Raw genomic sequence first — 26,020 nt, 5'->3', positions numbered from 1 at the left:
TTGAATTTAATAAAATTTTTTTAAAAAGATTAAGTTAAAGTACAATTATCCAACTATTTCAAAACAAGTTTATATATATATTATATATATATATATATGTATATAATTTATAAATATATGTATGTTAAGAACCCTGGACTAAATGATTTTTAATGTCTTTCCAGTTCTACATCCTATGAGCTATTCCCCCACTACCCGACATCACCCAGGACTGGGAGCTTCCGAGGGCTCCAGACAAGTTTCGTGTCTGGTAAATGCCCCCTCTCAAGACAGAACTCTCCACTCATCAGGCCCTGCCTTCCTGAATGGAATCATCCTTGATTAGAAGTGCCCCTCAAAAGGAAAGGCAGGTGGGAAGAACTGGACCAGGATTTGCTTCTGAATCAAAAGAAGCAAAGAGACCCCAGGGAGTTTGTGAGTTCCTAGAATCCCAGTCTCCAAGGCTCTCCTTTTCTTCCCCTCCCCCAACACCCCACCCTTTTCTCACTCAGAGAATTGAGACAGGAGTGACCTACCTCAGGCTTGGGCAGGAACATCTCTGAGGATGGGCGGGCATGGGCAGAAGCACTTCATGGGACCACAGGCTGCTGGGGGAGTGAGATATGTGGGAAGGTCCCAGCCCCAACACTGGCAGGGGGACCATTCTGGGGAATACCCCAACCCCCAGCCCCACATCACCTCTGTGACAAACAGCCTCAGCACAGCCTGCTCCTGGCAAGTCGGCTGCTGCTACTGCCTCCTTGGGCCCCAGGGGAGCCTCAGTTGCTTGTATCCATAGCAACCAGCATTGGTGAAGAGCTTTTCCTTCCCGGTGGGGAGAAAAGGGGATGGGATGGGATAGGAGGCCCTACAAGTGCTCCCTGCTCAGTCCCAGATGAGAGCCGGATCCCCTCCTTCTACAGAGAAGCCCCCAATGCCTGGGTCTCTTCTTATTGGTTTCTATTCCTCACCAAGACACAAACAAAAAATGAAATAGATGCAAAGAGGAAGCTCCCATTTTCTTCTACATCCTGACCCTTCTCACTTCCTTCTTCTTTCCATATATCTCTGGCTGCCAAAACACCTGGGGACTGCACAAGTGGGAAAACGCCTCCTGGAACTAAAGGGAGCCTTGGAAAACTGCCTGAAATCCCATCTAGTTCTGAGATTCTGTAATTCTGAAGCAGTGCCTGGCAGAGTGAGTACATAGCAAATTCTGGTTGATTTGACTTAGAATATAATAGGGACAAGGAGAAAGAAGCATAATAAAGTGCCCGGAATAAAGAATTCTACTTCTGATATAGGTACATATAACAAGTACATATATACAAAAATACAAACATACTTAAATTTGTGCATATAAGTACCTATATACACACATACCAACTAGATAAGCATAAACCAGTCTTTTAAATTCTCAATGCCCAATGAAAGTGTCTAAGATTATAAGTGTAGCTGTTGATTTCTATTGGTCTGGGGAATTTCTTTCTACACTAGGGAGGTCCCCACACCTGTGAAATTATAGAGAAAAAAAACTGGAGTGAGGTTTAAAGAAAATTGAAAAAGGAGAGAATTGGGGAGATGGGAAGTAGAGTAGGGCCAGGAATGGTTTTGTTGAAGAAAAGGCTCTTGAGATGATCGCCAATGGAATAAAAGGATTACAAAAGGCAAAGGTGAGTAAGTAGAATGGTCTAAATGTAGAGGAAAGCCTGTGACATACAGGAAGCAAATAGGAAACAGAAGTTGAATTCTTTTTGTTGGAAGATGGACCACAGCAAGGAGGTGTTATATAAATTTAAGCTAGAAAGTAGAAAATAAATTGTGAAGGAACTTTATTGTCAGGCTGAGAAATTTATCTTCAGAGATAGAATCCTTTCCAATATACCGCACTGCTTCCTGAGGAATCAAAGACACAAGATTATGAACCTGAGGGAATGGTAAAACAATAGTGCTAACAAGGAAGGCACAGATATAAAAGCATGACCTCACAGTGGGATCTCAATGTAACCTCAAGCAGTGGGAGAACAAGGAAGAAGGGAATTATCTTTTTAAAATATTTAATTTAATTCATTTTTGTTATATTTTAAGTTCCAAACTATGTCTCTATCTCCCTCCCCACCCCACACTAGAGAAGGACACCATTTAAGAGAGAGAAACAGAGACAGAGACAAAGGGAGAGACAGAGAGATAGAGAAACAGAGAGAACTATTCTCTGGAGATAAATAGTATCTTCCTTCATGAGTCTTTGCAATTGATCTGAATATTTATAATACTGAGAATAACGTAAGTTGTTCATTGTTGTCTTCTGAACAATATTGCTATTACTATATACAATATTCCCTTGGTTCTGCTCATTTCACTCTTCATTATTTCATGCCTATTTTTCCATATTTTTCTAAAATCAACCTGTTCATTTCTTACAGCACAGAAGTATTCCATCACAGAGAAGATCTTGAACTGGCCTCCCACCTCTGTTTTTGGTCTCACTTCTGGGCTGGCCTTGGGGAATGATCTGCTATTTGTCAAAACCATCTTCTTTTCCCCTACTCAGCAGAACTTCCAAGCTAAATGTAGTGCACAGAGGGAAAACACTTTCAGAATGGGAAACCTCCCCCCTTCTGCCAATTCCACTCCCCACCCACTGCCAACTTTCTGGATTTTGTTCAATAAAACAGAGGGGAATAACGAGCCATCAGAACACAATCCAAGCAGGGCAACAATGACCAGGCTCCCAGCTGGGGATGAATTTCACTCCATGTTGCCCAGATTGGTGGATTCCCCTATTCTCAACTCAGGAGAAACACTGAATCCATATGGTGCACGCTCTATCTCTCAATCTCTCTCTCTCTCTCTCTCTCTCTCTCTCTCTCTCTCTCTCTCTCTCTCTCTCTCTCTCTCTCTCTCTCTCTCTCTCTCCCCTCTGTGTGTGTGTGTGTTTGCAAAGGTGAGAGAGCCAGACCCAGATCTTCCTCATCTCATTCAAAGGAGAGTAGGAGAGTTTCTTTGCTTTATTTGAATAGTTAGAGCCAGAAATAGCCCTTGCCCACCATCTCCACTTGTTGACATCTTCCATAGCTTTTTAAGGTCCAGCATGAAATCTTCCATGATTCAACCTTGCATTGTCCACAACTAAAATCAGAAACAAAAACTCCTCTTGGATTTCACAAAGCACTTGGCTTGTACCTCTTCTGTAGGAGTCTTGGATTGGAAATCAGAAGCCCTAGATGCTACCACTTCCTAACTACCTGTGTGATCTTGAATGAGTCACTCAACTTAGATCTCCATTTCCTCATCTATAAAATAGGGGAATTGAATTTGGTCACATCTAAGGTCCCTCTTATCTCCAAATCTGTAACCTTATGATTCTATCATGACTTTGTTTTATTGATTTCATTGGGAATAGGAATTCCTTGTACCAAGGCAGATCAAGACCAGACATGTAACCTTTATAGCAGGGGTTCTCAAACTACGGCCTGTGGACGTTGATACGGCCCGCTGGGTTCTGGCAAATGGGTTGAGGGGCAGAGACAGAGTGTGAGGTTTTGTTTTTACTATAGTCCGGCCCTCCAACAGTCTGAGGGACAGTGAACTGGCCCCCTGTTTAAAAAGTTTGAGGATCATTGCTTTATAGTTTAAGAGAGCTGTCTGGGGGGTAAGGATGGATGGGTTAGACACTAAAATGTTAAGTGACCCACACAGAGTCACACAGCCATTGTGGTAAGAGGCAGGACTCAAACCAAGATCTTCCTGACTCTCCACAATAGTCCATACTGCTTCTTTTGTCATCCCATAGTAGCTCAGATTCATGTAGTGCTTTATACATGCTTATGTGGTTTCTCTACTATACTCTTGTGAGATAGTGTGACTAGTATTAATACCAACAAGAAACTAAAACCTAGAGGGAATAAGCGATTTGATGAAGGTTATACAGCCAGAAAGGGTCAAGATTAGGGATCAAATGTAGGCCTCCTGACTCTAAATTCAGCACCATTTCCCTCCTCTTTAAATATCTCTAGGAAATCAGATTGAGAGCTGGAAGTGACCTCCCAGTCCATCAAGTTCAATCTCTTCATTTATACACAGGAGCAGAGTCTAAGAGGGATTAAACCTTCCCTTTGGATACATAGTGAGCCTTTGTGGTAGCATTTGAACCCAGTTCTTTCTGACATGGAGTCTATCACTCTATCATAAAAGCACTAATCTATATATGGCAGCATCTTAATTTAGTCTTAAAACATATTACCTATTTTAAAAATATTTTTATTTATGTTGCTAAATATTTCCCAGTTCTATTTTAATTTGTTTCTGGAGGTACCAAGGAGTTTTTGTGGGCTGCCTGCAGCTTTTGTGCCATGAGTATGACACATCGGCATTATTATGTTGGCCCTCTATAGACCACCTATGTATTATGTATATATTATGTGTTATCGTTCAGAGAGGATTATTCTAATAGTTCTAAAGTACTAAAGATTAAGTTCAGTGAAGAGAGAGACTGTCTCTGACCTAATCATTGTATTTTCCCTATTTATAGCACAACATGCTGGTATAAGAGCTTGCAAAGACCTTTTCAAGGCTGCTCACCCACCTCTGGTATCCACCTGAGTCACCAAACTCTCACCTGTGGCTCCAAGAAGTTATAGTATGAGCAGTGATCACATCCCATTAAAAACCATCTCAGCAGATAGGCTAACCCAGGTTGAGTGTAATTGCTGGGCCTCAAACCCAGCGGTGAGTTGAGGGATGTCTACCCCAAGTTTGTGAAGACTTTCCCCAGTGGAATGGTCAGATGAGAACAATTTGTTCCAATGGCCATGAAGGTGAAGGAAGTAGGTCCTATGAAATACTTAGAGCTTGGTGAGGCATCAAAGACACCAAGGCCATCCACTGGATCCTGCGCCATTTCCAGTCATCTTCACCTTTGTCCTGCTACTCAGCTTCAATGACTTGGGAACAAAGATGAGACTGATGACTTTGTGCAATTCTGTCTCCCTTAAATCCAGTTCAGGCATGAGTCAAGACATTACTCTGTGGTATCATTGATCCTCTTCTAAAATGAAGGATGAACAACAATGAATAAACAATAAATAAAAAAACAAAGCATTTCAGCTTCAGCTTCCGTGCGTAACCTTCCAATGAGGAGTCTGAATTAATTTCTTTAAGGGATTAGACCCACAATTTAATTAATTAGAGAACTCTAAGAAGGAAATTCCCTCTATCAAGGCAGGTGCAACACTTCGTCTGAACCTTAACAGAGAGCTGACTCCACACGGAGAGTTCACTTGCCAGCATAACATAGCCAATGTGTCAAATATGGGGTCTGAACTCAGGCTTTCTTGCCTTTAAGCCCAATTTCTTATTGCTATACCTACTGCTCCTTATTTGTATAATAAATATTTGTTGAAATTGAAGTGTCATTGCCCTAAGGAGATGAGAGTGTCCAGATGTAATGACCTTCTGAAATTTGATTCCAGAAACCTCAGGAAGCTAAATGGCCCGGCAATTAATGACTAAACTGAAAAAGAAAAAAAATTCTCAAGAAAAAATAGCCCCAAGCTTCATTTCCCAGGAAATTTTAAACCCAAGATTGCCAGATATTGAGCTGAGGATGTCTGAAGATGTAATTTTCAAGTGGCAGAAAAATGAGTTGAATCCCATTCCCATGTCAGAGCATAGAGGCAGGAAAACACAAGCAGATGCTTTCATGAGTTTGGAAGGTACCTTCCTTCCAAAGAGCTAAATGTACTTTTGCAGCAGTATCTTATCCTGGAAACAATGCAGTTTTAGAAGAAAGCCTGATTTTTTTTCCTACTATGAGACAGGGAATTTGAAGTATAGCGAGGTGAAGCAGCCTGCCCAAAATTACCCCCAAATTAATCAATCTTCAAGCATTTGTTGTTATTCAGTTATTCAGAAATATCCAACTCTTCATGATACCATGTACTATAGCATTCCAGTTTCCTCCATCCTTCACCATCTCTCAAAGTCTCAAGCTCTTGTTCATTGTTTCTATGATACTATATCTCCATCTCACTCTCTGCCATTCCTTTTCCTTTTACCTTCAATCTTTCCCAGCATTAAGGTCTTTTTCAGTGAATCGCATCTTCTTATTATGGGACCAAAGCATTTAAGCTTCAGCTTCAGTATATGACCTTTCAGTAAACAGTCTGAATTAATTTCTTTAAGTATTGATTGACTTGACCTCCTTGCTGTCCAAAGAACTCTCAAGAGTTCTAACTCACTTTTCTAGCACCACAATTCTAAACTATTGATTCTCAGGACCCTCAGCTTTCTTTGTAGTCCAACTTTCATAACCGTACACTGCTACTAGAAAGCCCAAATTTTGACTATACCGACCTGTGTTGGCAAAGTGGTGTCTCTGCTTTTGGTATTGTCCAGATCTGCCATTGCTTTTTTTCCCAAGGAGCAAATGTAATGGCTACAGTAATCTTTAAGACCAAAAATATAAAACCTGATACTGTTTCCATTTCTTCTCCCTCTATTGGCAGGAAGTGATGAGACCTGTTAAGATCTTAATTTTCTTTTATGTTAAGCTTCAACCCAGCTTTTACACTATCCTCTTTCATACTTTCCTTCACAGTAAGCATTAATTGTGTGCTTACTATGTGCCAAATATAATTTTAGGCACCAAAGATGCAAAGAAAAAGCAAAAATCATCCCTCCCCTCAAGAGACTTAATTTCTAAAGGAGAGAGACAATGTGTACATACGAAGGTATATGTAAAATACATACATAGTAAACCCAAGGTACATCTAAAACTCAAGCCTGAGTCTTCAACTAAATCACATTAGATGATTCTTTTCTTCATACTGTCAGAAGACGGAGAAATTTCCAAAAGAAGAGGACCAAGTGACATATCCTACATACAGTCTCAACCACATACCCACTGCATTTAATCCAAGCTTAATCTCACAAAACAAATTCACAAGGTCATAGGATTTGGAAAAATAAATGTACCCAAGAGATTATGTTTTGCAAAAGAGAAGAAGGAAACTACAAAGGAAGAAAGCAATGATTCTGAGAACCAAGTGTCCAAGGTCATACAGATAGCAAACAAAAGAGCTGAACTTTGAACCCAGACTTTCTGGCTCCAAATCCATAACTCTTTCCAATACAAGAATTTTTTCTTTGATGCATTTTTAATATTTCCCATTGGAAATGGAGCAACCCATATTTTCCCACCTATAATCCAAACCCCAGATTCTTAAATGTGAGTCATGACATCATATGGAATCAACTCACTCAATGTAAGAAGTCACAAAATTATAATTTACTATAAGTAAATCAAATCAGTAAAAATTATCAGTAAAATATTGTTACTTATTTTATATATTTCTATATCCAGGGTCATATAAGAGGCAAAAGAAGTCATGAATAGAAAAAGTTTAAGAAATCCTGATCTAAACTACACTGGTTACAGATAAGTTGTTTTCACCCAAAGCTGCTCTGTCAGCTTCCTTACTCTGTGCAGCCTGGGTGAGTCACTCTTCTAAATCCAGTTTACTTCCTCAGTCCCTGTGTTCTCCCCAAGGTAGGTTAAGGAGAAGTGGGTCTTAGAACTTAGTTCTTCCCAGTCCAGGATAAATTGGTCCTGATGAAAATCTCTCTGGCCTTCATGCTGGAAAATATACTGATGGGGATAAAGGGAGGAAATCTGTTGAAAAGACTAGAAAAAGAAGAGGGTCATCTTCTTGTTGCACTTGCCTCTGCCTTTGAAAATAAATAGGGTTTCCCTCCCAAAAATGCCTCATACATTTCTCATACTAAAGAGTAACTGTGTCTACAATCTTTATATCCTTTCTCAATGGCAAAACACCTCTCTCTCTTTTCCCTCCCTCTCAAAATTCCATAGATATTTCTGAATTCTCTATCCCTCAAATTCTCCTAGAAGCCAGAATCCCAGAAGTGACTACAAAGAATGGAACCCAGAGGAGGAGAGCCAAGCCTGGTCAGGAAGAAGCAAGGTGGAGAGCCAACTAGAAGACAATACAAAAACATTTTTTCACAAGCCTTTTCCTAAGTTAAAGAAAGAGATTTTATATATGTGTTTATATATTATATATTTATTTTCTACATTACATATTCATAATGTTATAAATTTATATTATATACTATATATTTATATTTACATGCATAAATGTATAGAGTCTGATTCTGTAAAACAATGACTATGACAAAGGCTCCAAGCCACTAGCAGACAGCAGATAGGTGAAATTTTCAAACCTTGCCTCCTGCATATGAAAGCACTGCATCAGCTTTGGTCAGGACAGAGGTTCATTGATGCTGAAAGCCCAGCGCCCAAAGCTATTCATGAGTGATTGCAGGAAATCAGGAGAATATCATAAAGACTCATAGATTTAATATTTGAACAGGCTCTTAAAGGTTATTTAATATATAATCTCATTTTACAGATGAAGAAACTAAAGGTTCGAGAACAATGATTTAAAACCCCGTCTACTGATTCCATTCCCATCACTCTTTCCATTGTAGTGTAGTAAGATTCTATCCAGGAGAAGGGATTCTTATCCATCTACAGGATAGAGATCATAGGTTCATAGATTTTGAGCTAGATGACACTATCTGATATAATCTCCTCCTTTTACCAAGTTCAAGCTACAGAGAGGAAAAATTATTTGTCCAAGATCACATAGCTGACTAAGCTGTGATTTGAATCCTGATCTTATGATTTTTAATCTAGAAGGCTTTCTATTGTACTACACAGTTTCAGGATGCTAAGCATGGCTTGGTGTGGATCTCCTTTTTGATGCAACGACTGTGTCTTTAAGTGATGAGACAGGACTCAGAAATTGAGAAGGGAACTTCTGAAGTCTGGGTCAATTGTATGTTGTTGTCCAGTTGTGTCTAACTCTTTTTGACCCAATTTGGGTTTTTTTTGGCAGAGATACAGAGAACAAGAGCTTCACTGTTTCCTTTTCCAGATCATTTTACAGATGAGGAAACTGAGGCAAAGAGTGTTAAGTCATTTCCCTGATTCTAAGCCTGATACTTTATCTACTGTACTCTCTAGCTGCCCCTCCTAAGAACTGAGGGCAAAATGAGGATTCAAGACTTCTGGATTTCCTTTGGAGCACAATTCTGAACTGAGCCCAAGAGAGGTACACCACGTGAGCCTTCCCCCACCTCTCCCCACCACCTTCAGAACGCAAACAAAGGCCCACCAGGGGTTCCCCTTCCCAGGTTCGTAGAAACTTCAGTTCAATGTGTATCCCTCTGAATGCTCCCTTCCAATCCCAGTTAATAACATCCTGTCACATTTGGAGGATTTGGGGTGTGCGTGAGTGGGGCGGATACCACCTGCTATTGGTTGAGGTGGGTTGTAAGACACATTACAATGTCATTTACCATAACTCCCCCTACAAAGGACCCGCAGCAGGGGATCCTTCAGGACTGGGGAGTGTGTATGTCTGAGCTGTTGTAAGAGGAGAAAGCTAGGAAGGGGGCAGGGAAGCTTGTGCAGGTTGGGACTGTAAGCTCTTAACCTGAGGTCACAGGCCCCAGGGGCAGTCTGGTGAGGTCTCTGGACCCCTTCTCACAATAGTGCTTCTAAATGCTGAAAACAAGAGCCATAGGATTACAAAGGAAACCAAAGATAGTGAAAATAAAGATGTAAAATTTCTTTTCCTATCCAGGTTCAAGTTACTTAAATATTATCCATAACTCCCTGGGGCTCTCTGCACCCAAGGTTAAGAACCCTTATTCTAGCTGATATGCTTTTCCTAGAGAAAAGAATGAATTGTTTAACTTATAATAGGGATGTTCTTTTCCCAGGCTTTATTCCCAAAGGAAGGAAAAAGAAAGCACCCTTAGTTTTCAAATCCTAGATTAATTTAGGCATTAAAATGACAGTATACCTTCTAATACACCACACACATATACACACATACACCCCATACAGAGAACAGCTATCTCCCACATTTGTTGTGAGAATAAAATGAGATTTGTTAAGCTATTTGCAAAACTCAAAATGCTATATAAAGGCTTTCTGTTAACATTATTATTATCTCATAGGATATTGTGAGAAACAAATGAAATAATATATATAAAAAAGCTTTGCATAGTTTAAATGCCATATAAATGATAACTATTATTATTACTAATATACCAGCTACCTACAGCTAGAACATTTTATACATCTGAAAATTCACATTGAGAAAGTGAAAGTTAAATATATACATCCATCCATATGTACATCCATATATATACAAATATATACATATATAATCATGTGTGAATAATACTTGTATAAAACATATTTTATAAATATATAATATAGAAGATATTATATATGTATGTATATATATATATACACATATATGAATATATTATATATATATTCACTTTTTCTATCCTTTAATTTCTTCCAGGAGTCAGAAACAAACCTAAATGTCATCACAGAATAGCATCCTTTTCCCTCAAAAAGTGATTATGAACTTGGCAATGATAGTACTTTCATTCAACCCACAAATGAGGAGCCCAAGATTTATATTTAGGAAAATGCAGGTGTTGGGTCTCAAGTATTTGCAAATGCTTAATGTGAAGAAGGCAGCCAAAAACTGCCTTTGAATCCAACGTGTGTTGAATGAGAATAGTGTAAATGGAGATGATGATCATATTGAGGGAAGGAGTTGACCCTTAGCTCAGTAAGAGGGAGTGGAGTGGGGGAATAGGAGCAGATTATGTATAAAGAGGCAGAGAGAGGATGGTTTTTGAGAAGGGGTAGTCCAAAGGAACAGCAGCAGAACATTTAGGCCAGAAGGACCAAAAGCTAAGAACTAGCTATCAGCTGAATTGATGAAGGTTGCAGTCACAGAGTCAGTGGAATTTTAATCAGAAACCAAAGGGAGTAGACCAAGAGCCCACAAAACAAAAGAAGAACTTATCCCATCAAATCCAGGGGTCCAACAGATTTACAGAATAATAATGGGAAGTAGCAAGAAGTAGTGTGAGGTGTTTGCTATGTTCAGGAAGACATATCAGTTGTATATAGTTTGCGCCCCAGGTCTCCTTCATACTTTATAGAATAAGGTTCAATCATGTTCCTGAATTATCCGCATGTGTTAGATAAGAGTGGCTGGTAGAGGGAAAGAAGCACCACTGGAGTAGCTAAAGAAAGACAAGAGAAAGTCTGAGCACCTTCTCTGACAGAGAAATCTTCTCCTTATTCCCTATGGGTGCACTGGAGATGGCAAGATCCACCCATCAAAACCAAAGAATAGCCAGCTGGAGCTCTATGCCTTTCACAAGCAAAACTTTTCCCTACAGAAGCAACATCTCTATGCACCCTCAAACATTCCAAGATTGGGGAGAGGTGGGCTGAGACCTTCTCACTAGGAAACAAGAACTGGACAGAGAAGTTTTATTAAGAGGCAAATTTAGTCTTGATAAAAGGGAAAACTTCCTAACCATTAGAACTAACCCAAAATGGAATGAGTTGCCTTCAGGGATCTGTTAGAGCCTTCTCAAATTTGGCTCCCTTGTAAATTTACAGTGTGTGCATTTACACTTTGAAAATCAACCAAAATTATATCTCAGAGCTTGATTACTGTCTTGTTGATTGTTTAGACCTCAGAAAATGCTGGAGAAAAATATGGATAATGCAGCTTAAAGTTAACTCTGTGTCATGCATACCTTTGGAGGGCAGGAAACCCAATTGTTAATTTACTAGTGGCATCTGTGGGTTCCTCGTTTCAAGCAGAGGATGCAACCATTTGGGGATAAGATGTCGAGAAGCTTCCTTTTTCAGATATGATATGGACCAGACATTCTGAAGGGTTCTTCCAAATGTGAGATTCTGTGCAGTTCCATGTCCCTCCAGGCCATTCCCAGAACACAAGGAAAGGCTACAAGATTCTACCAGCCTTTCAGAGACATTGCTTTTAAAAAGAGGAACCACCCTCTAATAGGCAGGTTGACCCTATTCCCTAGGAAATGGGACCCCTTCCACACGTTAGCTCTAACAACCACACCCCACAAAGCTCCCAGCCAGACACAGAGCCCAGGGACACAGAATAGGAGGGGAAGGGAATGCAGAGAAGACAACTCCCATTAGGCTCCCTGCCAGATTTCTAGCACGGGGAGCCATGCTCTGTGGCCTGCCTGGCAGGAAGCGCCTCCTGCTGTGTTAACAATGCCAGGCTGAGCTCTGAGGCCCTAATGGGGGTACATTAAAAACCAGAATTGTATCAATATTCCCTGTGGTGTTTTTGCATAGCCAACCACAAAAGTGGGAAGAAGGAGGCTTGAATGAGTTGAAAAAAAAACCTCCTCAAAGAGCAGAGACCTCTTTATAGAATCATCCTTCCTTGATCCCTAGCCAGTGACCCCAGAATGCAAAGGTGAGAGGGAGCCTCAAAAAATCACCAATTTCTGTATTCTTCCTCTTGTCATCACAGAATTCAAGGTCAACCTCAGTGCTAGGAAGTACTTCCTGAAGTCTGACCTAAATCCTTCTTGCTGCGGTCAGGATTCATTTTGCTCTGGCCTCAATGGGGACAGGTCATCTTGCCAATTCCTCTGGCAGCAGGGCAGCTGAGGGTAAAGCAGTCTGAATGTCCCTCTCTAAAGCCTTCCACTTTCACAACTCTGGAAGTCTTTCACCAAGACACACAGAGAGAAGAGAGACCCAAAGAACATTTTAACAGAATGCAGGCTCACTCCTGAGCAGGCTCTCTGGGAGAAGGAATTATTTGTCCAATGTGCTTCTCAGATTGAAGAGAGTTTCTGCAAATAGATCATAGTGAAAGGTGCTCTGAGGAGCTTGCTGGCACTTCCCAAAATAGTCACCATGTCGGATGGGGCGGAATTAAGATCAAAATCAGTGAATCTGCAGCATCTGTGAGAAGCCAAGGGGCCAAGAAGGGAGCTGTGGTTCTGAGAATAATCTCATCATCCCCTGTATTAGTCAGTACTGCAGCTCAAGGTGAGAAATGGGTTCCCCAAGAAAATACTTTCTCTCTCTTTTTTTTACTTAATAGTATTTTATTTTTTCCAATTACACATAAAAGTAGTTTTCAACATTCAGTTTTATAAGATTTTGAGTTCCAATTTTTTTTGCTCCCTCCCTTCTTTCCCTCTCTGTTCCCTAAGACAATCTGATATAAGCTATACATGTGCAATCATTTTAAACATATTTCCAAATTAGTTATGTTGTAAAAGAAAAAGCAAAGCAAAACAGAAAAACCATAAGAAAGAAAAAAACAGGTAGAAAAAAGGTGTAAATACTATGCTTTGATCTACAATTGGACTCCATAAGTTCTCTCTCTGGCTATAGATGACATTTTCCATCCCAAGTCTACTGGAATTGTCTTGGATCCCAGTATTGCTGAGAAGAGCTAAGTCTATCAAAGTTTATCATCATAAAATGTTGCTGTTACAGAGTAAAAAATTCTCCTGGTTCTGATTGCTTCACTTAACATCAGTTCATGTAAGTCTTTCCAGGCTTTTCTGAGATCAATTTTTTATGGCATTGCCCTCCTCACCTCCTCATGACTCTCCAGTGTCAGCAACCTGCTCTCTTCTGTCACAGAAGAAATATCTCTCCTTGTTTAAGATAAGCCTGAAACTTATATCCTTGATCTTATGTCCTACTGTGTCCTTCAGGACCTGATCCCACTCCTTCATGCTTTTCTTCTGGTGGACCCTACCTACTGCCCTACTACCATGGTCAGTTCTTACAATCCTTAAAAAATAAAGAAGTCCTCCCTTTGACCCTTCTGCTCCACCCAACTCCTGCCACATGTCTAACTTCTTTTTAAAAGTCATTGCCGATAGTTCACTACCCACTCACTTTCCACCCATGGCAATCTAGCTTCTATCCCCATCACTTTTCTGAAATGTCTCTTTCAAAGGTCACCAATAATATAACTGCCAAAATCAGTGGCCTTTTCCCAGTCCTTGTTCTGACCATCTCCTATTTCTGGAGACACTTTCCTCCCTTAGCTTCAACTGAATTCAATAAACAGGGAGTATCACTGAGAGCCAAGTCTGGTCAGGCTGTTAGGAAGTTGTTTCCAACTCTCTTCATTCTAGTACCTTCAATCTTAATTATTTCCTTTTTTCCTGTATATGGCTTGCTTGGTGTATATTGGTTTGCACATTATCTCCCCAATTAGATTGTAAGCTCCTTGAGGACAGGGACTGTCTTTTGCCTCTTTATATCCCCAGTGCTAAGCACAATGCCTGGCACAGAGCAGTCACTTAGTAAATGTTGATTGATAGATTGATTGAGTTCAATAAATATTTATTAAATACTGTATTTGGAGATTTATCTAAAATTATGGTGGTATAAAGTTTAGGTAAAACACAGCTTTGTCCTCATAAAATATACAATTTAATAGGAGGATAAGGCCACATACAGATATTTTTAAAATTATATGCACTAATTGTGATGCCTTTGGTGAACTTATGTAAGGACAGACTATAGTCGCTGTTGGAGGCAAGAAGTTTGAGTCCCTCCTCAGATATTACCTGCATTGCCATGGATAAGGCATGTGGCCTTTGAGTTTTCATAAGCAAAATGTGGACAATAACACCTATTTCACAGAATTATCACAAGGCTCAAGCTAGATAATATGTATAAAGCACTTGAAAGATCTTGAAATGCTATGCACAGATTAGCTAGGATTATCATCATCATCATTATCATCATCATCATCATCATCTTCATCATCATCGTGGGTCCCACAGGATGGGAAGTCATGAATGGGTTATGATTTGCATTACTGGAGTGAACATCCACATTGGTGAGACCTCATACCCATTGGAATATTGGTTTAGCAGAGGTACATTCAGGAGATGCTAAACAAAGTGTCATGAAAGGTCTAAGGGAGAAGATCATCATTATCCCTTCAGAGACATCTCAACTCCCATCACCCAACTCTTCTACATCTTTCACTGGACTTTTTCTGACTCTTTCATTACCTTTTTGTTTTCCCTCAGTTCCTCTAAAGTAGGTGACTCTGAGGGTCTGACCCATGACTTCTCTCAATTCTCTCCTTTGACAATTTCGTCTACTCCCTGGTTTCAAATATCACCTCTCTGGAGATGATGTCCTCTGGAGTTCTAGCCTCTCTTCCAAGCTCACATATCCAATGGCCTTCAAGACACCTCTACTAGAATATGTCTGCCTCGCACTTAATATGACTCAAACCAACTTGTTTCTATTTCTCCCCTAAAGTTATTTCTCCTTCTGATTTCACTTCATTAAACTTTATCATTAACACCTTCAAAACCTTGGTTTTGTCTTCGCTTTTCCCATTTCTCTTAATTCTAATATTCTATCATTTACCAAATCTGGTCAATTCTACCTCCTCCATTATTCACATTGCTTGTTTCTTCCTTCATTATCACTGCCATTGCTTTAGGGCAGACTTCTTCTAGAAGACCTTGAATAGGACTCAACAGATATTCTAGAAACCCTGGTTCTCTCCTCTTTTAATATATACTTGAAAAGACTTTCCCGTTTTCCTAAGTTCCCTATTAATGTCAAAGGCACCAACATCCTCCCAATTACCTAGGCTTAAAACCTAGATATAATCTTATGTATGATTGGTGAGGTCCCATCCAAATCTCAGATTCTGTGATCCTCTGAAATATTGGTGGGAATTTCTTCTTCATTTGAGGAAAGGCATCTCTGGCCTAGGCCCAACATTTCAAGAGTACTCTTAGAACCCCTTAACACCTCTTCCTTAAATTAGACACACCCCAAATATCCCAGTTATGACAAGCTGTTATTCACTGGTATAGAAAGAAACATTCAAAAGGACAATCTGAGAAAGAGAATTTCCAGGAGGACCTTTCCTTACTGGAATCATCACTCCAGATGGTGATGGATAGAGGTGAAGGAAGGCATGTATGTAGTTCTCTTAAATTCAGCTCAGAATTGGTAAACCAATAATGGAGCTTCCAAACATCAACTAGAGTTATGTTCAGAGCTGCTGATGGTGTAACATCACAGAGGACTAAGAGATCCCTGAGTCTGTCTGCTTGCTTCTTGGCAGGACTGTACCTGAGATCTACAAAGAGGCACAATCCACCCTGTATTCTACACCTATGCCATAGCCAACTCTTATTCATTTGGGACTACCTCCCAAGCAAAGGGAAGATTTCCTAACTTCTCCTAAATTTCCAAATACACAAAAAAATATCCAGATTAATGTGTCAAAGCAATTACCACAGAGGTGGTCTAGTTTTTCTGGGAGGCTTTCTGATCTGCTGCCTCACTTTTCCCTCTCAGCACTAGGTGAGAGAATTCCAACAAGGCTATTATGACAAGGATTTTATTTCATCATTCCTGCTCATGCCCATGCCCTTGCCCCAGGCTATCCCCTGTGGTCTGAAATGAACTCCCTCTCCACCACTGTCTCTCAAAATCATTTTCCTTCAAAAACCTAGCTCAAATGCTACCTCCTACATGAAGCCTCTCCTCAGCTCCAAAATTATTTCATCCATATTTATATATTGACAAAATTTTTCCTCTTATAGAAAGTAAGCTACTTGAGGGCTTTTTGTTTTTGCATTTCTACTATGCTTAGAACACAGGCTGGCACATAGTGGACAGTAAATGTTTGTCAACTGAACCACAATCTCTCTTCAGAACTCATCACACTGAAAAATATTTTTTCTCTCCACCCAAGGTGCTGGCATGTGTGTCCCCAGCAGATTTTTCCCTTTCTTCTTCCTATTCAGAGAAGGAAGAATGAAATAAATTGCCCCTCAAATTCCTTCTATACATCATCCCACTTTGTTATCTTATCTTATCTTGGCATTCCTCTAAACAAGAAATATTCCTTTTGGACAAAGCTCTCTATCTCTCAAATAATAGAGCTCTGAGGGACATGAATTAGCATGTTCTTCCCTCACTGTTCCACCTTCATCCATCCCAACTTCCCCTCTCACCCACAGTTTCAACTGTGTTATCCTCCCTAAACTCTGCCCCAACCTAAGCCAGCCTCTATTTCAGCAGGGATAATGAGGCAGAGATTATTCAAAGGAGAGATTTGATGCAGGATCCTTGCATGGAAGACAAGATATCCAAATCAAAGTATCACCCAAGAGCGGGGAGCTTCTAGCTGAGACATTTCAAATAGCTCCTTAATAAGGAAACCACAGAAAGCTGGGAGGGTCATATCAATGAGGGCAGGCAGAGATAGAGACAAAAGGAGACCCCTTCCACACTCCCAAGCCAAAGAAATGTAACTGAATCAGACCCAAGTCTCTCTGACTTATGTCTGAGCAATATTTACAACACTAGGGAAATGATATGAAGGGTTGGGAGAATTAGAACAAAGTACAGATTAACCCTAGCCCTTCTTCTTCTTACACAAGTCCCAGTTCCAAGGGCTAGGTAAAGTCAAAGAAGTGGACACATACACACACACACACACTCACACATCCAGTCCTCACACAGCATCCTCTGGTTTGCCTTCTTTTCTCCCCAAATCTCTTAATTTACTAATGGAGATGTGGAGGAAAGGGCAAAGCCATGAGAAGCTAGTGTGTGTGTGTGTGTGTGTATGTGTGTGTGTGTGTGTGTGTATGTGTGTGTGTGTGTGTGTGTGTGTGTGTGTGTGTGTGTGTGTCCTATATAGGAATATATAGGAATAGGATGAAAGATTTCCCATCCTACCTACTCTCTGCTGGTAGCATGCTCCTGTACTTTCGGATCTTCTCAGTCTCCACTGTCCCACTGCGGAGTGTCCTCCATGGAGAAGCAGGGAGGGAGGTGGGGGAGAAGTGGAAAACTAGGACTCTTTCGAGCCCCCCACCATTCCAGCAAAGAGAAAATCTCAGAACAAAATATTTAGATCTGATGCTTCTTCCCTTAAGCTCTGACCACAGAGCAAATGCTGCAGCCCTGCCCAGTGAGGAGTCAGAATAATTAAAGATTCCTCCCCACTACCAGCCAACCTCCTCAGCCCTCACTGGCATAAACAGAGCATTATTATTATCTCAAGCCCACCGCATCCTCTGAGACTCCAGTGAATGGAACCCTACACAATACCACTTGTTTATTAATAACCACTCTCCCCCTCCCTTCCTCCCTCTCAGCTCTCCTCCCTCTCTCACCCTGCTCCATCCCTCCCTTCCTCACCACTGGGTCCCCCTCATGCATAATGGAGGAGTTGTCTGACCCATGACACAAGCTAGGCTGTGCTTCTCCAGCACCGAAGTGGAGGCCAGGCAGAGAGAGGTACCAGGCTGAGCCAGGCTCCTGGGATTGGGGATGAAGACCCCAGCTCAGGGACCCAAGACATAACCTTTTGTTGTATGGGAGATAGCAGTGGGTCATGAGAGGTAGTGACTATAATTCTTAGCATGAGTCACCTTTAGCATTCAAATTCATTCGACAAATATGAATCAAGTGCTCACCATATAGTGTGGTGAATAGCCACTGGCTTTAGAGCCAGAAGGAGATGGGTTCAAGTCTGTCTTCTGACACATGCTGGCTATGTGATCCTGAGGAATTAGCTTAACCTTTTGGTCTTCAAGCCAGAAGTATCAAACACCAGATATGTTCAACACTGGGACAATACAACAAGACCCAGGTTAAAATGTAATTGTAAAATACTTTTAAAAATATGATAAATATATATACACATAAATATGATACATACATATACATAAATGTAATAATACACTAATATATATACAAAATACAATATACAAAAAACATAGATTATATTATATTTAAAAAGAAGCAAATATGTAGCTAACAGGCATTCTTATGTGGATTAGTGACACCCTGCCCTCTATTTTCTATTTGAGTGTAATACTATTGCTTTAACCTATTCTCTAAAACTTTAAGTTATAGAAAAGAAGTTGATCTGAATTATTAGAGTTTCCTATATCTTCTTCTCCCCTATCCAGCATTGGCAAATTATTAGGCTCTATGTGGATATAAAGATGTCTAAGACATAGGACCCACCCACAAGGGGGTTGGGATCTAGTATCATAAAACAGGAATATAAGTAATTTGGATACAATGCAAAATTTGACAAGTGCCATAAAAATGTTAAGGGATCTCTGTGAAAGGAAAACATGTTTCTAGCAAGGGGCAATCGTTCATATCATATCTTCCTTAGGAAGCATTTCTATAGATAGAGGTCAAGTGCAAATAATTATGTATATTCATGCTCTCTATATTGTAAATGGGAGGTAACCTCAGAGGGAAGGTACCGAGGGTGAGGGTAGAGAGAAGAACCATCAGTAACGTTTTGCAGAAGTTGGGATTTGATCCCAGTCTTGAAGGAAGCCAGGAGGGAGAAGTGAAGAGGGAAGAACAATATAGACAGGCAGCCAGTGCATATAGAATTGGCACTAATGCCTAAAAGGATAAAGTAGAATTTGCTGAAAGCCACAATGCTATTTAGTAGTTGAGCTGAAACTAAAAACCAGGCCTCCCAATCCAGTTCTCCCTCCATATTTTAGGCCAGAATAATGGTTAAAAAAAAATCTTGGGAGATAGAAGAGTTCAGGATGTGTTTGGGGAATTAGAAGTAGTCTAAATTTAATGGGAGAATGCTATGGAAAAGTAGGCTAGAACCAAAAGAAGGAAAATTTTGAATGCCAGATTAAGGAATTTGAATTTTGTTCAGTTGGCAATGGGGAGCCATTGAAGATTTTTATGCATGAGTAATATAATCATGACTGATTTACAGGTAGATTAATCTAGCATTAGTTTTGAAGTCAGATTGAGGGAAAGCCAAGAATGATGGAGACACTGAGACTACATAGCTAGCTCTGTAATAATAGTCAATGTAAGAAGTGATAAGAACCTGAATCAGGATGGTGTGAGTGAAAAGAGAAAGAAGGGGATGCATTAAAGAGGTAAAAATCACGAAGAATTAAACAAATGGTGGTACACATATATAATGGAATATAAGAGTCATAAGGGAAGCCATAAGGATATAGAATTATAAGTATAAAGACTAGCCTGGAAAAGAGTTGAGATAATGCACTATTTCTCACCCCCATTTTTAGAAAATATAGAATACGCTGATTGTTAAGATATGGCCTAGATGACATGTTGTTAGTTTTGCTAAACTGCTTTTTTTCTATCTTTTTAAAAAATCTCTTTTACAATAGATGTCTTGATAGATGGGATATAAAAATGAATGACTTTAATAAAAATAGGAAACAAATTATTTTTAAAAAAAAAACTTTTTTTTAAAGAACCAGCAGAAATTCACAATGAACATGTTCTGTATGTGACATGGGGATGGAGAATATAATGTCAGCTACATTCATTCTTAGAAGTTGTGGAAGCCTGATTTGTCTTGTGGGACCTCTATTAGAAGCTCCTTGGAGGCAGAGTCTTAAGACTTGGCACTTTGTAAGAGTTTAATAGACATCTATCAATCTGTACTCTTAGATTTTTCCAAATCTAAGACTCTATAATCCCCAACAGTTCGTCACCTTTGTATCTCATGTACCTTCACCATGCCTTTGCTCATAGTAGGGATTTTTTAAAAATTTTTATTAATTGGCTTGAACTGGTAAAGAAAAGGCAAGGCACCTCAAGACAGGGTAAGGAATGGAACAAATGCACAGGGGCATATGAGGAGAAACAAAAGACTGTAAAATCCCATCTCAGAGCAAAGGGCTAAGGATTTGGAATTCATCAGAGATCAGGCATCCTGCGTTTGATACCATCTTCTCACTCTCTGGTCATACCTGCTAGTTAAGGATGACTCCTCAGACAGAACTGACACAGCTCCCGACAGGGACCCACACTGTCTCATCCTCATAATCACCAGAGCTGGGATTTTTCTAGTTTCTCTCTTCCCCATGGTGGCAAGAGCAGGAACAGCTGCCAGAAGCAGAGTAATACAGTAGGAAGAACCTTGGATTCTGGAATTAGGAAGATCTGAGTTTTAAACCCCATCTTCTCCAAATACTAATTAAGATTTACTACCTCTGAGACCCTGGGAAAAACACTTGACATTTCAGAACCTCAGCTGCCTCATTGGTAAAATGAGATAGTTGTTCTAGGTGATATCTAAAGGCTCTTCCAATTCTAAACCCATATTCTCAGAGTGATTTTGGAAGCAGCAACAGTTCCTCTGGCAATTAGGAAGGCTCTAGATCTGTCCTCATAAGAGAGTGGATTTAGGAGCGAAGCAGACTAAAGCAAGGGAAGAAAAAGGCAGAGGCAGAATGAAGGAGGGGCATGGGCAGGAGAGGGATGGCGGCCAGACTGAATGTGGGTCACATTTGCAAAGCCCAAGTGGCCATCTTCAAATGGCCGACACACAGCCAGCTGCAACAGCTGGCACGCCCTTGAGGAAGGTTTCTGTCCAAAGCAGAAAGTCATACAACTCCAGCCAGCCCCCAAATAACCCTGGATTGTCCCCATTTCAATCCATTGCTCATTCCTGAAGCCAACCTGATTCCAGATTTCCCCAAGCAGTCCATTCTCTAAAACTCATCACTGAGTGAAATGCTTATTGATTTGGGGGGAGAACAAAATTATTTCTAAAGGACTTTGGCCTCTGATTCCTAAAATGAAGCATTTGGACTCAGTCTCATTTTCAGCTCTAAATCTATGAACATTATGACTAGAAAGAGATAAATAAAAGCAAATCATCTAGAAATGTAACCAGTAAACTAAGGAGAAATATCTTTGAACAGACAGGGCTGGAGTTCCATAGTACGATTTTCAATGGAGACAAGGCAGGAGTCTATGTTGGAGGGCAGGATAGAGGAGAGTGGAATTCTTGAGTTGACTCTATCCTGTGTCTATTTAAGAGGGAAGAAAGTAAAGTCCAGAGAGAGGAGATGGCTTGCCTGAGCTCAAATAGCAATCTGGATGTGGGAAAAGTTGGGTCAGAATTCACTGACCTATGTATATAAGGAGTTTAAAGTACAAATACTGAAATGTGAATCCAGATTCCCAGCTTCTTTCCCTTTATATGCTACCCATTCTAAGCAGAAGCAAGGTTAGCTTCTCTGGAACTCCTTTTATCAATTCCAAGATTTCTCTCTACCCATCCTACCTCCCTTTTCCTTGCTTTTTAGGAATGCTAAGGGTTTTTTTTAATGATGCTTTTGAAATTATAGGAACCACCCAGATCAGGTCCCAAGGTGTTTGGGGCTGGATAGGGGGCAGCTCTGCCATCCTTATCTTGCCTTTTGGGGATAAATGGGTCTGGGTAAAAAAGTACTGACATATATCAACCAGCTACCATTGGCAGGGGCACTTCCTGGCTTGGGGCAAAATTAAAGGAGAACATTTTCTTGACTTTTCCAATCTCCCTGGCCCCAATATTGACCTTTCTCGGGGGTTCACCTCCTTCTTATAAAATTCTTCCTTTCTCTGGCAGTCTATAAGGGCAGAACTAGGAGAAGATCTCAAAGCTCAAATATGTATTTCCACTTTAGCCAGTGTTTTTCTCTTCTCTCTTCAAGAGGTAACTCTCCCCACCGCAATTCCTTCATGGAGACTAAGATTTGCTCCTAAGGATGTGACTTAGCCTATTCATTGTACTCATCAATTCTTAGCTCCCCTTATTGGACTAGATATCACAGAATCATAGAATTTTCATTGTAAAGATAAATAGAAGTTATATAATCCTATCCATATAGTAGTAAAATAGAATAGCTTCAATGTTGCTGTTGGAAAGAGAAGACAGTTAGCCCTCACCAATACCCAGTGAGATGGCAACGTACCCAAGCCAAGGATGGTATGGATCTTCTGTCCCTAAGTCATTAGAAAAGTGTTTGTGCTTCTTGGATTAAGCATTTATTAAGCATCTACTATATGTCAGGCACTAGGCTAAGCACTTTAAAAGATATCTCATTTGATTCTCATAACAGCCCTGGAAGGTAGATGCTATTTTTATCATCCCCATTTTACAGTTGAGGAAACCAAGGCAGATAGAGGCAGACAAAGGTTAAATGGCATGCCCAGGGTCAAGACACTATGAAGTGTGTAAGGCTGGATTCCTGACCCTAGGAGCAATGGTCTATTCACTGTACCAATCCACTGGTCATTTTCAGCCCTATAAAATTTCCATGACTCACAGAGTCCCTAATGGAGAGGCTATGGGGAACCAGGCACACTGTTAGTAGAGTTGTGAATTGTTCCAACTATTCTCAAAAACAATTTCAAATTTTGCAAGAAAAGTGACTTTGCTATTCATACTCTTTGACCCAGTGATCTTACTAACTGGGCTTATATCCCAAGGAGGTCAAAGACAGAAACAAAGATCCAGTGTTTACCAAAATATTCATACCAAGATCTTTTGTGGAAGCAAGAACTGGATGCAAAGTAAATGCCCATCAATTGAGGAATGGCTAAACAAACTGTTTGTCTATGCATGTAATAAAATATTGTCATATCGTAAGACATTATGAATATGAATTCAGAAAAACATGTGAAGAATTATATGGATAAATACTGAGCAAAATAAACAGAAACAAAACAATATATACAATGTAAATTTTAAAATCACTGAAAGGAAACCAAACTGAGTAACTTGAAAAATTAAGGTTTTAGGAAACCAATAATGAAGCATTTCATTATAAATAAAACAATCCTCTCTCCAAAGAAGTGGAAAAAGGTGGGCTATGAAGATAGAATGCTGCGTACATTAGCAGATACCAGCCCAATTGTTTTTCTTAACTGTTAACAGTTATAAGAACTTCTTTTTGTAATTTTCTTGTAACAAGAAAAGAGTTGAATTTTGTTGCAGAAAGAAGACAATTAGGTTCTAAATCCAGAAAAGACAGTGATATAGAGATAAAAGAAAGGGTAGAAAAAATGTATGACTCCAGACAAATATCCAGCCCTCAATCCATTAGATCCATTTGATTAAGATGGTCAGATCTGTTCTTAAGCAGCACTATTTTGACAATAAAATGAAGCATAAAGTGGAATAGGGAGAAACTTGTAGGTAAGCAGATCTAATAATCTTATGATGCCCTGAAGTAAGAGGATAGTTGTATGAATAGAGAGAAGAAATTAATTGTGATCGGTGTTGTGAAGATAGAAATGGCAACAATATTTTACAACTGATTAAATTTGTGGAGTGAGGAAAAGTGGAGGGTCCAAAATAATGCTCAGATCATGAAACTGGAAGATGGTGCCATGGACAGAAATTGGAAGTCTGAAAGAGGAAATAGTTTTGGGAGAAAGATATTATTTAAGATATCTCTGGGACATCCAGTTCAAAATATCCAATAGTCTTTGGTAATGTATGACTAAATCTTGGGGGAGATACTGAAGATAGATAGATGATAGATAGACAGACAGACAGATAGATGGATGGATAGATGGATAGATCTGGGAGTCATTTACTTATAGATGAGAGTTAAACCCATGGGAATTGATGAAATTACTGAGATAAATAGTGAAGAAAGAAGAAGAAAATCATGGATGGAATCTTGGAAAAGATCCACATTAGAGGGAATGAAATGGAAGGTGATCTTGCAAAGAAAACTGAATAGTTAGACAGGTAGAAGGAAGACCAGGAGAGATTAGTGGCATGAATATTTAGAGAAGAAGAATCCAATGCAGTAGAAAGTTTGATAATGATTAGGTCTAAGAAAAGATAATTGTATTTGGCATGTAAGAGATCACTAGTAACTTTTTGTGAGAGCAGTTTTAGTTGGAATGATGAGGCTGGAAGTCAGATTTCAGAGGGCTGAGGAGAGAAGGAGAGAAGTGGAGGCAGGGAGCTCAGACAAACAAGTTTGGCTGAGAAAGAAAGGAGACATAAAACAAGATAGTTCTGTAGAGGTTGGTGAAGAATTATTGGGGGTTTTTAGGGATTGGGAAGACTTTGAAGACAGTATGGAAGGAACTAGTTGAAAATTTGAGAAAGGAGAAGGATAATTGAGGATGTAATAATCTGCTGTCAAATGGGAGGATTTGTATCCAGATGACCTCCAAAGTTACTACCAGCTAATAATCAATTATTATGATTTTGTTTGTCAACTATAATGTTTGTTTTTTCCAGATACTAAGATTTTATAGCTGAAAGGTACAGTAAAAACAATTTAATCCAATCTCTCAGAATCAATCACTCAGAAAAGTGAAGGCTGAGGGAATGGCTGTATTTAAAATTTTGAAGGGTTATCATATGGAAGAGTAATTAAGTTTATTCTGTTTGTTTTCAAAGGGCAGAATTTTAGGAGCAATAATTGAAAGCTGCAGAGATGAAAGGTGGAAAATATTTTTGTAACCGAGCTCTCTAAAAGTGAAATAAGCTGCCTTGGGAAGCGACAAGTTTCCTTTCATTGGGGACTTTCAAGCAGAGGTTGATTGACCATTCATTGGTCATGTTTGGTTTTAAATGTCATTTGAACAAAATTGCCTTTGAGGTCCCTGAAATTCTGTGATTTGAAATGACTTATCCAAGCTCATAAAGTTAGCAAAAGACAGAATTGGTATTCAAACTCAGAGGTCTTCTTTGAATTCAAATCTCATATTCTTTCCATTACACTTTATATATATATATATATATATATATATATATATATATACTTTAACTTTCCAGGAGGCTCAAGAGCAGGTTTTTTTAACTATGGCAAGAGAATTTGTTTTAACATTTTGATACTTTGTATTTTAGTATAATTAGACTTCCTTTGTAATTCTATGTATATCATTCTATGCATTTAAGGCTACATCTCTGAAAAGGAGTCATAGGCTTTCCCAGGTGGTTGAAGGAGTACAGGACACAAAAAAGGTAAAGAATCCCCACTAAGATCCCACTCTGAAGTTTCTTTTCTCTATGGCCTTTTTCTCTTTAGTTTCCTTTATGGCAAAAAATCTGGGACCAAGGAAAAAATAGGAAGCAGAGAACTGAAAGTTTGAAGGCTAAACAACCTCTTTCCTTTTCCTTTTATCCAATGCTACCAGGATCCTTAGCATTCCTATGGGAAGGACATCTATTCTCTTATAGCTGCTCAGATGTCTTGCTAAATCCATTAATATGAGACCCAGAATACATGACTGCTGTACTCACTGACACAAAGATATGGAATAGTTTTCAGAAGTACA

At 39.6% G+C, this 26,020-nt stretch overlaps 1 protein-coding gene across 11 annotated transcripts in view; it reads right to left on the bottom strand.

Moving 5' to 3' along the window:
- NFASC (neurofascin) overlaps positions 1 to 26,020 on the bottom strand; it is a 237,865-nt gene that overhangs the window by 171,485 nt on the left and 40,360 nt on the right. For 2 of the 11 annotated variants that reach the window (XM_074308932.1, XM_074308936.1), the window contains exon 1: positions 516 to 714. The exons of 2 other annotated variants lie outside the window; for them this stretch is intronic. In XM_074308932.1, the coding sequence (XP_074165033.1) occupies positions 516 to 643 (128 nt within the window). In that variant the 5' untranslated portion in view covers positions 644 to 714. Of the gene's footprint in view, positions 1 to 515; positions 2,057 to 20,691; positions 25,433 to 26,020 lie in introns of those variants that run through there. 7 more of the 11 variants (XM_074308925.1, XM_074308927.1, XM_074308928.1 and 4 more) reach the window with 7 other exon arrangements.

This window comes from Sminthopsis crassicaudata, chromosome 4 (assembly GCF_048593235.1).
Source record: "Sminthopsis crassicaudata isolate SCR6 chromosome 4, ASM4859323v1, whole genome shotgun sequence".
Classification (NCBI taxonomy): domain Eukaryota; kingdom Metazoa; phylum Chordata; class Mammalia; order Dasyuromorphia; family Dasyuridae; genus Sminthopsis; species Sminthopsis crassicaudata.
The sequence above is the reverse complement of the archived record's forward strand: the minus strand, read 5'-3'. Positions and strand labels throughout refer to the sequence as shown.